The 15,139-nt window shown below is 45.8% G+C and overlaps 1 protein-coding gene across 1 annotated transcript in view; it reads right to left on the reverse strand.

Moving 5' to 3' along the window:
• The window catches only part of IGSF21 (immunoglobin superfamily member 21), a 402,137-nt gene that overhangs the window by 17,678 nt on the left and 369,320 nt on the right, over nucleotides 1-15,139 (reverse strand). The window contains exon 6 of the mRNA XM_020973236.2: nucleotides 13,438-13,909. Coding sequence (XP_020828895.1) covers nucleotides 13,438-13,909 — 472 coding nt within the window. The remainder of the gene's footprint in view (nucleotides 1-13,437; nucleotides 13,910-15,139) is intronic.

Below are 15,139 nucleotides of genomic sequence, written 5' to 3' on the forward strand. Positions count from 1 at the left end.
TAATCCTAGCCTTCCATACCTCACTGGCTCGTTGTGATGTAAAGCACTTTCTACATTTATCAGACAGTTACAGTCTCTTGTCTGTGTGAGCTATTCTTAAATTCTCGGCTTCTCAGGGGTAATCCCCCTGCCCTTACCAACACACACATACACATGGATTGTCATTTGGGCCCTTGGCCCTCGGTGCTCGGGGAGGCCTGGATGTACCTTCTGACCAAAGTTCTGGGTGCAGGGGAGGGAGAAAAGGAAGAGATCGGCAGCCCCTTTGCTCTTTCCAGTTGGAGGGGCAAAGCATCCTTGCCCATAGCCTGGGGCTGCTCCCCCTCTCTCCTGCAGGCTGGCCGACACCCTGGGATGAGGGGCCAGCAGGGGGCAGCCGGGGCCTGCAGACCCTTCCCGTCTCTGGGCTGGGCTCCGAGCAGCTGCTGCCAGCCGCCTTAGCAGCAGATGGCTCAGCCGGCTCCCTCCCTCCCTCCCTCCTGAGCTTTCTCATCAAGATGTCGCCTCCACAGCCTGATCCAGCTGCCGTCACCGCCTCATCAAGTCCATCAGCAGCTCTTGGAGCCTCAGTCCTGGCAGCTTCCCTTCCCTCGATTCTCACCTTCTCCCCCACCCCCCCAAGGCTCTGACAGCTCTGGAAAAGAGATCTCTCAACAGGGTGCAGTGAGAGCACCTAGGGATGGGGAGTGGGGCGTCAGGTCCCTGCCTGCCGCCCCTGCTCTGCTCCTTACTGCTTGCATCACCTCCCCCTCTACCTCTCTGAGCTTCAGCTTCCTCACCTGCATGTGTGGGATGGACTGGATCATCCCTAAGTTTCTTGTAGAGCTAACATTCCATGTTCTAAGGGCCCTCCCAGCTCTGACATCTTGTGTTCTAAGGGCCCTCCCAGTTCTGACATCTTGTGTTCTAAGGGCCCTCCCAGTTCTGACATCCTGTGTTCTAAGGGCCCTCCCAGTTCTGACATCCTGTGTTCTAAGGACCCTCCCAGCTCTGACATCCTGTGTCCTAAGGGGCCTCCCAGCTCTGACATCCTGTGTTCTAAGGGCCCTCCCAGCTCTGACATTCTCTGTCCTAAGGGCCCTCCCAGCTCTGACATCCTGTGTTCTAAGGGCCCTCCCAGCTCTGACATTCTGTGTTCTAAGGGGCCTCCCAGCTCTGACATCCAGGGTTCTAAAGGCCCTCCCAGCTCTGACATTCCATGTTCTAAGGTTCCTTCCAGTTTCAATATCCTGTATTCTAAGGGCCCTCCAAGCTCTGATATTCTGTATTCTAAACCCCCTCCTATCTCAGATATTCCATGTTTTGAGGCTCCTCCCAGCTCTGATACTCCATGTTCTAAGGTCTGATATCCTATATTTTAAGAGCCTCCCCAGCTCTGATATTCTCTATTCTAAACCCCCTCGCATCTCAGACATTCCATGTTCTAAGGCCCCTCTCAGCTCTGACATTCCATGTTCTAAGTCCCATCCCAGCTCTGACATTCCATGTTCTAAGTCCCCTCCCAGCTCTGACATTCCATGTTCTAAAGTCTCTCCCCACAACAACCTTGATCTAGGTAATTCAAGCATGTTCTCCATTTTATTTCTCCCTACTCCCTCATTTTACAGATGATAGAACTGGGGCCAAGAGAGGGGAAACCCCTGGCCTGAGGTCCCTATCTCTAGGCAGACCATTTCCCTCCTCAGGGAATATTCTCCCTACCTTTGTCCCCTCCCTATTGCTCCCCACACTCACTCACTGACCCCTCTCTGTCCCATTTCCACACAACAAGTCATACAGGATTTGAGCCTTCAACCTCTGACTCCTTTTCCTTCCTACTGGATTATAGTGAGAGGCAGCAGGACACAGAAGATGTAGGGTGGACCTTGGGTGAGCAAGATCTGGGTTCGAATCCCACCTTGGACATAAAGTAGCTGTGTCACTGGAGACAAGTTATTTAACTTCTGGGTGCCCTTTCAGCCACTCTCTAGACTATGTTACTGTCAAGTGCCTGGTGCACAACTCGATGGAGGGAATTCCTACACTGGAGGTATCCCGCGTGGGTAAAAGTTTTGAACCAAAAAAGCTCCCAAAGCTGAGTTAGGAGATCTGAAGGCCTGGCCCTGTCTCTGGCCTTAATTCAACGGGCAAACTTGGACATGTCACTTCTCTGCTCCAGGCCTCAGTTTCCTCATTTAGACCAAGGAGAAAACAATCTCTTCCCCTTCTTGCCTATAACACGTGTTATGAGAATGGGAAGGAGCACAGAGAGGTGAAAGTGCTTTATTACGAGGTAGAATGTGTACTCATTTAAAAGGCTGAGTCAACTGGATCTCAGGTTCCCACCCTCTTGGGCTCTGTCTCCCTAACAGTGTGGTCTAGGGGGAAGAGCTTTGACCACAGAGTCTGAAGACCTTGGTCTACTGTTTCTGAGCTGTGTGGTCTTAGATTGGTTGCTTTTCTTTGCCTCAGTCTCTTCATCTGTTAAATAGAGATAAGAATCCCAGCCCAGTCCTGTGTGCTTCCCATTGCAAATGTGAGGAAAGTGCTTTGTAAATCTTGAGTCAGCAGAGAAATGGTCCTCCTTGGGGAAGGGAGCTGGGCTCAGTGGCCTCTAAGGTCACTTCTACCTCTGAATCTATGATCCTAAAAGTTGCCCATTTCACCCCGTGCTTGAATTCTGCCAAATTTAAATTCTTGCATCCACTGGGAATGAGAGATGGATTTACTGGATGACTAGCATAAACTCTAAGCTGGAGTGAGAGGGGGGAGGAAAACAGAGACAGGGAATCATAACAACTGCTCAGATGTCTCAGGGATTATAAGGTTTGAAAAGTTCTTTCTCCACAACCTGTAAGATAGAGAGGCCAAGGATTATATCACCATTTTGCAGATAAGGAAATTGAGGATTAAGTGACTTGCCCAAGGTCACATAGCTGGTAAGTGCCAGACCAGATTCAGATCTAGGTCATAGAATCATAGATTTAGAGTTGGAAAAGTGTCTTGGAGGTTACTGAGTCCAACCCCCTCACTTTGCAGATGAGGAAACTAAGGCCCAGATAGATTAAGTGACTTGTTCAGAGTCACAGTTAGTGTGTATGAGACAGGATTCAAACTCAGGTCTTCCCAACCACAAATCTACTATGATGCTTCTCTGATTAAATTTTCTGACTCTAAGACAATCATCTTTCTATCACAATATGTTGTTTGCCCCATCTCTGGCTCTGCCCTCCTGTCTTGCTGAAATGGGCATGGCAAGGACACATATAGCCATGATGAATGATAGAAAATGGCCAGAGGTACCTGAGAAGTACCCACAAAGGGATGTTGAAATTTTGAGGGAGGACAGATCACTTTCAGTTGGATCTGAAGCAAACAGGTAGAACTTCATAGATGAGGCTTCCTAGGGAAGATGGGGGTTCCCTGCCACTGGAGCGAAGGTAAGATGAGTACTAAGTAGTGATGGAGGGGATTCCTTGATAGTGATGGGTCTGCTGAGATTCCTTGTATCGCTGAGGTTCAGTGATGCTTTGCAGCACTTCTTAAACTGTGGGTCACAACCCCACTGGGGTCGTGTTTAAGAAATGCCAAAGGGATCATGAGTGGAGACAGTTTAAGAGGAACTGACCACTGAGCTGGACCTTTATACAGAAGGGGAAGAAATTCTAGTTACAAGAAACTGCACTAGTCAAGCTGAGATGTCCAGGTCCCAAAGAGAAGAAAGGGAACCATGGAATACATGGAGATGAGAAACAGCTATAAGGAATTTCCTGAAGAGCAATGAGGTCCTTCAAATAAGGAAGCAGCTGCTTGACCTCCAGGCAATGAGGACATGAATCCACTGGTGCCAGCAGAGGTGAGACTATCCATCAGGTTCAGAGGAAGAAGAAATGAGTAGTGATGGTTGGTGATTCTCTGTTGAATGAGACTGAGTGAGTCATCTCCTTATGTCTGTGATAACTAGAGAGGTCTGCCATTTTCCTAGGGATGTGTAACCAGGACCTAAGGCTTATAAATTGGCTAACTATGCTCTCCTGCCAGAAATTCAGTGATGCTGCTTGAAGAAATCTAGAAAGCATTGCTAAAGGTTATGAAGTCTTGGGTAAGAAACTGAATATCCTAGGGGCAAAGGTGGTGTTTTCATCATTGCTCCTGATAGAAGGAAAATTATTTAGAAGAGAAAGGCAGATTTGGGAATCAATCGATCAATGTTTATTAAGCACCTACTATGTTTCAAGCACCAGACTAAGCACTGAGGATACAAAAAGAGGCAAAAGATGGCCCCCACTCTCAAGAAGCCCACAATATGTTGGAAGTGAGCAGCTAGTTAAGATGATGGTGTCTGAGAATGGGATTTGAATTGGTGGCTCACAACTTCAGATACATCAATGAAAGGCTCTTGGCCAAGGATGGAGGCTGCCTAATAAGAGCTTGTGAAAATGTGTTTGCCTGGAGTCTTGCAAATCTGAGAAAAAGGGCTTTTAATTGAAAAGATCTGGAAGGAGGTGGTGTGTGGAAGGGTGATACTGCCTACCTATATCTAACAAACTAGGTATCCCAGAGAAAAATTACAATGTAGGAAGAAAGACTAAGGGGAAATGCCCTCAAACTCCTAAGAGACCTAATCCACTAAAGGAGTTAACAAATCCATGGCCTCAGATGTCAATTCAGAAGTGTACCAGCAAAAAAAGAAAAAAAAAAGAAGTGTACCAGCTAGGGATACTAGGGTGCATAAGGAGGCAAAACCGAATTCATGAGTACCATTGATATTTTGTGGTATGGGATTCTTGGATGGACTATGGTTCTGAACGTTAGAATAAGGCATACCTTTCTGTTGGAACTTAAATGAGCAGGACTGTCCAAAGCGTAGTAGACTAGCATTGTCTATTAGGAGGAAATACTTATATGAGGTAATCCAAAACCAGACTGGAGAAGCATAGTAGAGAGTATTTTTGGGGAAGTCAATGGATGTAGGAACAGAAGGTATCCTGCAGAGCTCTTGGAGAAAAAGAGGTGATGGGTGAGGGGGTCAGTTGACAGCTCACAACCCTGACCCTGAAGCATGATCTAGTTGGAAAGGAGGGCATCAGTTATCCAGGCACCCATGAAAGCTATCTCTCTTTGCTACAAGCAGAGCAGCAAAACACTTCTCGATTCACCTTGATGACCATTCCATGTTTCAGAAGGTAGAGGAACCAACAATGGAAAAGTCTATCACATGCCTGATTATCACCCATAAGGATGATACTTGCTGGGTGAAAATCTTGGGGAGGAAAGTGACTTCTTCATCTTAGAATTTGTGGTAGAGTGAAAGGAAATTGGCTATAATATGATATGCATCCTACATTTGAGGAGAGCAGATTTCTGACAGTTCAGAATAAGCATGGACAGGATCCCGTGGCTTAAAATTTTAAAGGGTAAAGTCAGCCCAGGAAGGATGGGATGTACTGAAGAGTGAGGTTTTGAAGACACAAAGAGAAACAGTTCAGATGAGGAGGAAAGTGTGGAGTTACCTAAAAAAAAAAACAATGTGGGTGCGTAGGGAACACATCAATCAGCTTAGATTAAAAAAAAAAGACATACAGAAGATAGAAGCAAAAAGCAGGTTGCATGTTTAATACGAAAGGTTCCAGGGTCCTTTAAGAACTGCATCAAGAGTGCTAAAGCTTAGGATGAGCTAAGGCTGGGGATGGCAATAACAATAACAAAAAGATTTTTCTCCTCTGTGGGGAAAAGAGGAGGATTAAAGAAGGAATAAGAGTACTGATGGGGTTGGAAGGGGATGGTGAGAACAGACATCAGAGAGAAGACAGATCTGCTCAATTCTGATTTGGTTTCAGCTTTTTCTGCTGAGAAGAATGATCTTTGAATTGGAGAGGATGGTCAATAGGGAGTTGAGTTGAAGCCCCAAATAAGTAAGAAGATAGTGACTGACCTTGATGATGCCAGGTCCCCTGGCCCAGATGAACTAGATCCTCAGGTATTGAAAGAACTGACAGATGTGTTTGCTGAGCCACTGTCAAGGGTATTTGAAAGGCTTTGGAGACAGAAAGAGGCACTGAAAGATCAGAGAAGTACAAATATTGTACTTCTAATTTTTTTTTTAAAGGGAGAACAACTTTGACTTTGACTCTCGACAAATTTCTATTATTAAAGGGATGGTTAATGAATATCTAGAAAAGGAGGCAGCAGTTACAAACAGCAAGCGAGGTTTCATTAAGAACAAGTGCACACTGATCTCATTTACTTTTTTTGGACCCAGTTATTAGAGTATTGTAGACATGGTTTGCCTAGATCGTAGCAGAACATTTGACAAGGTCTCCCATGCTGTTCTTGTGGAGAAGATGGAAAGATGTGAGCTAGATTTTAGTACAGTTTACATTCTGAACTGGTTGAAAAGCTAGATTCGATAGAAGTTAAGTAGGGAATGCCCCAGGGATCTGTGCTTGGTTATTTTTTATCAGCAATTTGGATGAAGGCAAAGGATGATAGAATCGTAGAGCTAGAAAGAGATTAGAAGCCATAATTATCTAACGTCTCATTTGAAAGATGAGGAAATATCAGGATCATGGAGGTCACAGGCATCAGAGTCAAGACTCGAACTGAGGTCCTCTGGCTCCAAAATCTAGCATCTTCCCCACTGTTTATAAACAATCCTAAAATTTGCAGATGATACAAAGCTGGGAGGGACAGTTAGTGTTCAGGATGACTGTCAGGATCCAGAAAGATCTTGACAGTCTAGAATGTTGGGCTGAATCTAATAAGATGAAATTTAATAGGGTAAAGCTTTGTATTTGGGTTTAAAAAATTCAACTTTATGAGTACAGGATGGGCTGAATACTGCTACAGAGAAGTTGGTATAAAAAAGACCTGGGGTTTTAGTGGCCTGTAAGATCAATATGTGGCAGCCAAGGAAGCTTAGGCCAGCTCAGGTTCTATTAAAAAGGGGCACTTAATAAGCACCTACTGTATGCTAAGTGCTTTACAAATACTATGTCATTTGATCCCCACAACAACCCTGGAAGGTAGGTGCTATTATTATCCCTACATTACAGTTGAGGAAACTGAGGCAGACAAAAGGTAAGTGATTTGCCCAGGGTCACATAGTTACTTGATTTGAACTTAGATCTTTCTGCCTCCAGGCCCAGTACTCTAGCCACTGTATCACCTCGATGCCTCTAGCTGCATAGGGTATATGATTGGGAAGGTGAGAATTTTGTCTCTTTCCTGGTCAGATCATAGTTGGAGTATTGTGTTCAGTTACAGAAGGGCCTTGTAGGAGGGCATTTGATAAGTTGGGGAGCATCCTGGGAGGGCAACCACGATAATGAAGGGCCTTGAGTTTCTGTCATGTGAGAATCATTGGAAGGAACTAAGGATGGTTGGCCTAGAGAAGACTTTTAAAGGAGGAGGGGGATGAGGTGGGAAGCAGGGGATATAATCACTTCTTTAAATATTTGAAGGCACGGCCAGTGGAAGAGGGGTTAGGCTTGTTCCACTTGGCCTCAGAGAGCAGAACCAAGGGCAAAAGGTGGAAGCCTCCAAGAGACAAATTCAGGTTGATCCTTAACGAAAAACTTCCTGACATAGTCTAATGTGAAGTGGGCTTTGCTCTGGAGGCAATGAGTTCCCCTTCAGGAAAGGTCTTCTAATTCCCTTGCAAGTTGAGACATCATCCTCCTGATGTCATTGGTCCTCTTAGAGAATGGACAACAACAATACAATGAAGGCTGAAGAGTGATGACTTGTTGGGTAGGGGCTGGGCTAGGTGGCCTCTGAGATCTCTCCCAACTCTGAGATTCTGTAACCCTGTGACATCGCCCTGCCTTTCCATAGAAACCACACCACTGGACTCTTCCAGAGCTAATTTGGTCCCCTCTCTGCATCTCATTACCCTAGCCTAGGCGGGTAAACGCTCCTACAAGGACACTCTCCAAATGCTGATCTTCCTTCAAAGCTCAGCTCACGTCTCCTGCCTTCTGAGAAGCTTTCCTCCATCCCTTCAGTCAGATTTCTCTTCTTCCACATCTTTCTTCCAACATGTGGAATTATGCCTCCCCTTCCTCTCCCGTTGAATGTAAAATCCTGGATGGCAAGGACTGCTTCTTAAGCACCCAAAATGGTGCCTAACCTATGGACTGAACCTGTGATGCATTGGTATAGGATTTGTTGATGAAGAAATTCCCTCTACTAAAGAATGCTAATCAGTACTTGCTCTCCTGAGAAGTGACTTGCCCATGGTTACACAGTCAGTATATATCACTGCCAAGACTCTAACCCAGGTCTGCTGGATTTCTGTGTCAGCTCTTTATCCACTACAACATGCAGTCTCTCTGCCTTACACATAGCAGGTGCTTACTTAATAAGTATTTGCTGAATCAGGTGGAATAACTATGATGGGCTGAATTAATAAGCAGCAGAAATTTACTGTATCTCTGCTACCCACCCACCATTTATACCTTGCAAAGTCCTCATACATATATTATGCCATTTGAGCCTCTTGATATCCATAGTAAAGAAGTGAGTCAGGCATTATGTTCCCTGTTTACAGATAAGTAAACTGAGGTCCAATGAGGGGAAGTGTCTTTTCTGGGACCCTAAACCACAGCTATTGCTTCTAAGATCACAGGAGTATAAATTGAGAGCTGGAAAGGACTTGAAAGTACATGTCATCCAACTTCCCCACTTTATAAATAAAGAAACTCTTTAAGTGATTTTCCCAGCTAGAAAATGGCTGAGCTGAAATTTGAATTCAGGTCCCATAATTCTAAGGTCAGATCCCTTTCCAGTGCCCCATGACCCTCAACCAGTGCTCTTCCCACAAACCCAAACAATCTCCTTCTTTCTCCCTGATATTCCTGGGTGACATCCCCACATGTGTGGAACCTGCCTATGGTTACCCTCTTTTCTTTCCTAAGCCCCTGGAAAAGGGCAGCAAGGAAGTGCTTGTTTAATATATTATATTTATATAAGGCAGTAGTTGTTAGCCTGGGAGTCTAGAATAAGATCCAGGATTGGCAGCTACTCACACAAAGGTCCAATGGAAGGTCATAGGCTAAGCATTGGCAAAAGTCAGTGGTTCAGAGCCTGAGGTTCAGAGCTGCTAGGAGGAGACATCTCGAGGCTCCACTCACCACAAATCCCTCTGAAGTACCTGTCTGCCATCTCTCTCCTGTCTTTTTTGAGGAGGCAGATAGGAGAGGAACTGATCCTACAGACAGCAAATGTCTCACAAAAAAGGGAATTGGCTTTCCTTTATTCTTGGACCCAGAGCTGAGGAAATGCTTCATTAGGCAGAAGTGGTGGCTGGCTGGCTTTCTGTTCGAGTAATTGGAAACATAAAAGAAAAGAGAAAGAATCAGAGGAATGGAAGAAGCCAGAGAGGTAAGTGGGACTAGCCAATGGAACAGGCTATGATTGTGGTGCTATCGAGGAAGGACCACTGGATTTAAAGTTGGGAGAGCTAGGTATGACTCAAGGCTCTATTATTTATGACCTGCCTAAGTGTGTTTGGTAGGTGGTTTCTGCTTTTTCAGCCTAAGGTTCTTCTCCTGTAAAATGAGAATACTAGCCTGAGTCTGGGGTTCTTAACCCTTTTTTGTATCCTGAATCTCCTTGCAGTCTGGTGAAGCCTATGAGCCCCTTCTCAGAATAATGATTTTAAATGCACAAACAAAAATATGTGGGATTAAAAGGAAGCCAATTATATGAAATAGAGTTGCCAAAATATTAGAAAGAACAAGTTATCTGTGAGAGCCTCTTGACTAAACGACCTTCCAGATACTTCCTAGTCCTGGAATTCTGGGTCTTAAGGTTCCTTCTAGCTCTAATGATTCTAGGATGAGAGGACATGACTCGAGGGGTAATGGCTAGGACACTGCAGGGACACCATATGCACAGGACCTAATGAAGCCCGAATAGGAAGCAGCATGGTGTATGGAGTCAGAGGATCTGGGTTCAAATCCTAGTTCTTCCCCTTATTACTTCTGTGACCTTGTGCAAGTCTTTTCTCTCTGGGTCTCAGCTTAGTCATCTATAAAATGAAGATGATGGACCAGATGACTCCTGAGCATCCTCTGACCTCTAGAGCTATGATGTTGCTTGGGTTAGATTGGGCCTCCTTAGCTAAGTACATTTAGACCTCTGAAGTGCTGCATTCTGTGGTGAGACCCTTAGCTGGTGTTCATCTCCCTCCTTGGGGTGGGGCTGGGGGTAGCATTTTCCTAGAAGAATGGAAGCTTTTTTTGAAAAACAAGACAAAACAAAAATGTTACCCTTACTTTTCCAATTTACAGTATAGTAATTACCACACATATTACTGAATTACAGAATCATGGAGTTTCAGAGTTGGAAAGGACCTCAGCAGCTATGTAGGTAAACCCATACTTGAAAGGAATCCCATTATAACTAGCACCTCTCCAGGCAATCCATTCCACTTTGAGACAGCACTGATTGTTAGAAGGCTTTTCTTGACAGCCAGTCCAAATTGCCCTCTTTGCCTCTATTTTCCAGGCTTTGACCCTGGTTCTGTTCCCTGGGGCCACACCAGACATGTCTTAGGTCCTCTTCCACATGGTAGCCCTTCAGATATCATGTCCCCTCCCTGCTCCCCTCCACCCCTCTCTGCCCTAGGCTAAACATCCCCAGTTCCTTCAACCCATCCACATATGGCATGGTCTCAAGGCCCTTTACCCTCCTGATAGCCCTCCTGTGGGCATTCTCCCTCTTATCAATGTCCTTCCTCAATGATGATGCCTAGAATGGAACACTATGGTCTGACCATGATCGCAACATTATCGCTTCCTTATTCCTGGAAACTCTGTCTTTCTTCTTAATATGGCCCAAGATCACATTAGCCTTTTTTGACTGATTCCTATTGAGATTGTAATCCATTCAGGCTCCCAGATCTTTTTCCTGAGAAAGAACTGTCTAACCATTGCCTCCACCATCTTGGTTTTTTTTTTTTTTTGCAACATCATTCTCTTGGTCCAAGTAGAAGATTTCGCATTTCTCTCTATTAAAATTAAATTCATTTCAGTCCAATGCTCTGGGCTTGCCCAGATCTTGCCCCTGTCATCCTATGTGTTTGCTGTTCCTCTTGGTATCGTCAGCCAATCTGCTAAGAATCACACTCAGACTCTGAAAGGCTGGCATCTGGAAGGGGGAGGTTCTGTTGGGGGTGAAACTCTAGCCAAAGCTGAGGAGGAAACCACTGTCTTGCAGGACGAGGTTGGCTTTACGTGACCATATCTGTCTCTAGGGTATGATTCAGGGTGTTCACCCACCCCTAAATCCTTAAACTCACCCATTATGTTGCCTAAAATATTACCATTAGAGAACCAAAGAATTGTCTTCCTTATTGCAATGGCAACACTGTATGGATTATCTTCAAGGCAGTGCGCCACTGTTGGCGTCAGTTTCTTCATCTGTAAAATGGGAAGAATTATACTTTCACTCTCTACATGACTGGTTATTGAGGATTCATGGATGGAAGCGACCTTAGTGACCATAGGGTCACAGGACCAGAGGGTTGGAGTTGGAAGTTACCTCAGCAGTCATGAAGATAAGGAAAGCGAGGCTTAGAGATATTAAGACACTTGTCCAAGTCACAAAGGCAGAGCTATCATTTAAATGAAGATCCTCTAATTTCAGATCTTGTCTTTGAGATCATCTAGTGACACCCATTCATTTTACAGATGAGGAAACTGAGGTCCAGAAAAAGGAAAGTGACTTGCCCAAAGTCACCTAACTGGTATCTTTTTGGGTCTGAACCCAGTTTCCCTGCCTCAAAGTCCAGTGCTCTCTTTCCTACAACAATCTGTGAGCAGCTGCTTCCTAAGTCTTAATGCTCTATAGAAATGTGATCTCTTATTCTGATGAGGTGATTAACATTTTAGAGTAAATGAATTTATCAAGGCTCCTTTCAAATGCTGCCTCCTCCCAAAGCCCTCCTTGCTCCCAACTGGCGGCTCTATCTCCTTCTTCTGAGCATGCCCCAAAGAATCATGTTAGTACTTGTCCTATGGTCTTGTATTGAGGCAGCTAGATTTCAAAGTAGGTAAAGCACTGGACCTAGACTCAGGAAGACCTGAGTTCAAATATGGCCTCGGATACTTATTAGTTAGGGCACCCTGGGCAAGCCTAACTCAGTTTTCTCTCCTATAAAATGGGGATAATAAAAACACCTGTGTCCCACAGTTGTTGTGAGGATCAAATGTTACACGTGTGCAATGTATATTACATATGCACATATACATATGTTCATTCATGCCCACACGCACACATATATGCATGCATACTTATACACAGATGTATCTATAAACAGATTACTTTGCAGACTTACAAAGGCAGTGACCATGTCCTACTCATCTTCAAATCTCTGCCTCCAATTACTCATTCTCCTTCCCTCGCATTTGCTGCCGGTCACAAGGCTTTGGTCAAAGCCTCAATAAAGGCTTGTTGATTTGAATTGCTGAATTGAATTCCATTAATTAGAATCTTCCTCAGGCCACAGCTAACTAAGAGCAGGTGTGGGGTCAGGGGTGTGTGTGTGTGTGTGTGTGTGTGTGTGTGTGTGTGTGTGTGTGTGTGTGTGTGTGTGTGTGTGTGTGTGTGAAGGGTCACAGGAAAAGGGGTAGATGCTGTTTCCTTCTAGTCGAGGCAAGATGCCCAGTGTCAGGACTAGAACTTGACCTTTTTGAGGATTTATCCCCTACCTTAGGATATTTCTGCTCTACTCCCAGATTCTTCCTGAAAACCAAAAAGAGTCATAAAGCATCAGAGCTGGGAAGGACCTTAGAACATGCAGTGTCAGAGTCAGAAGATATCTTAGAACACAGAATGTCAGAGCTGGGAGGGCCCTTAGAACACAGGATGTCAGAGCTGGAAGGGCCCTTAGAACACAGGATGTCAGAGCTGGGAGGACCCCTAGAACACAGGATGTCAGAGCTGGGAAAAAAAGAACTTAGAATACAGCCTGTCAGAGCTAGAAGGAGGATTTGGAGGTACTGTAGTACAATCCACTCACTTTCCACATGAGGAAAGAGAGGCTGAGAGCTCAGGAAGGACTTGTCCAAGTTCTTACAGCGAGTTCAGGTCCCCCTCCTCTGATCTTCCCTACCTTCACTCTCCTCTCTGAGAGACTGAGTGCTCTAGTGCTTGTCCAGGAAGAAACCCTTGGGTCACCTCCAGTGTTCTTTGCTTTGCTTTAGAAAATAAGGATCTGCCCCAGGCTCAGTAGAGATGCCTTGAGCGTTCCCAGCCTGGCTCAGCAGGCCTGGCTCTAGACTCCAGTGATCCTGATCTCACTTCCATATTTCTACATTTTCTTGCCTCCAGATCTTATCCACCATGTTCATGACCCTACCTGGTAATCTGACCCTTACTCCACTCTATGCCCCCTGCACCGTGTCTCAAATTGGAAAGGTCTGAGAGACCTGTTCCCTGACATGGCCTTACCAAGTGTGACCTCAGCCTGCATGGGCATGGAGAGAGCCGGGTGCTTGACCTCACAGCTGAAGAGGGCCTCATTGTCCACCTGAGGGTTGAGGGTCCAGGTGAGCAGGGCACGCACCTCCACAGTGCCATCGCTGCCTGGGGCGCGGCTATGACGCAGGAAATAGACAGGCTCTGCACTGTGGACCCAGCGGGGGAACTCCCGGCTCACCACAGTCTCTGGGATGTTCTCAGTTGTAGGTTGGAGGACAAGGCTTGGGTCTGGGGTCAGGCCCCGGAAGGGCCCCTCGGTGTAGGGATGCCCACCCCTGCCCTCGGCATCCAGCAGGGAGAGGGATTTCTGCATCTTAGTGTCATCCAGGTCACGGTGCAGCAGGCTACGAAATGCCCGGCCATCCTGGAGGGCGGATGTCCCCACTGCGGGTTCCGACAGGGACACCGCTTCTATGGGCTCTCCGTCTCGCTTAAAGTAAACCTGAAATGGGAGGGAAAAAATGATCAGATAAGGGGTGAACTCTTGTTTACCTCTAGTGGTTGGCTCTGAATGATGCTGCTCAAGACTCACTCCCTACAGGAAGCCTTCCTAGAATGCCTTTGTCTATCCTATTCCCTCCCCGCAGACTCCTACCACTCGCATGTGTCCATATGTATCTTCAACTCTTAATTTTCCACTCTTGGGGCATTTATTGTCTGGCTTCTCTGTAGCAAAGGTACCATCCTAAACTACCTTCTCCACCATAATCAGTAACCTCGAGTATCATCTGTTTTCTCTGCTCCAAACAAATCACCAGGCCATTGCTATTTTGGGTTATTCATGCTATTGTTTCTCAGGCTTGGCCCCAGAAAACCAGGAGGAAGCTAGAGTTTTATCCTGTAAATATGTTCTAGAAAAAGTGCACTGGAACTCGTGTTTTTGCATATCAAATCCTATCTCGAATGCACCGGGGGGGGGAGGGGGGGGTGGGGGAGAGTGTGACTGATTAAAGGACTCCCAGGGTGAGTCTGTTTCTGATGGGAGGAACTGTCTTCCAATTCGTCTGTTGCATAAAATCTGCTTTTCTTATACGGAGGCTGTTTAATGGGAGGTGTACAATTATAGCTACAGGTGAATCATGTTTAAATGTCTCTTTGGGTTGGGTATTTCTCTTGCTTCCTCCTTTAGGCTGGGAGCTGTCTAAGGGGTGACGCCATGTCTCTCTAATAGCAACTTGAGTCCAGGGTCTGCGACATTTCCATTAAGTTGGGGGCCCCCTCCCTGAGGTCTGGGGCTATGTCTTGCTTATTAGGCCTGGAGCTTTTTGAAGGCAAGGACTCTTTCTTTCCTGGAGCTGGGGAGCTGGCTCCCTGAGGGCAGGAACTGCAGCTTCCCCATCAGAATAGAAGCTACCTGAGGGCAGGAACTCAAGAGTTATAGGACCTGGGTTTAAATCTCACCTCAGAAGCTTACTTCTTGTGTGACCTTCCATGGGTCTTCAGGTTCTTCATCTATAAAAGGAGGTTAGACTAGCTAGCTTGTGAGGCCCTTTCCAGTTCTAAATGTAGCCTCTCTTATGACTCCCATGATCCTTATAACTCTCCCTCATCAAGTTGGAAGTTGGCTTCCTGGGACTAGGGACTAACTGTGTCTTCCCTATTAGACTAGGTGTTTCCCAGAGGCAGGGATTAACAGACAAGGGTGCTTTCTGGAGGCACAGATCATGCATTC

Source organism: Phascolarctos cinereus, unplaced genomic scaffold, assembly GCF_003287225.1.
Source record: "Phascolarctos cinereus isolate Bilbo 61053 unplaced genomic scaffold, phaCin_HiC Scaffold_726;HRSCAF=1367, whole genome shotgun sequence".
Classification (NCBI taxonomy): domain Eukaryota; kingdom Metazoa; phylum Chordata; class Mammalia; order Diprotodontia; family Phascolarctidae; genus Phascolarctos; species Phascolarctos cinereus.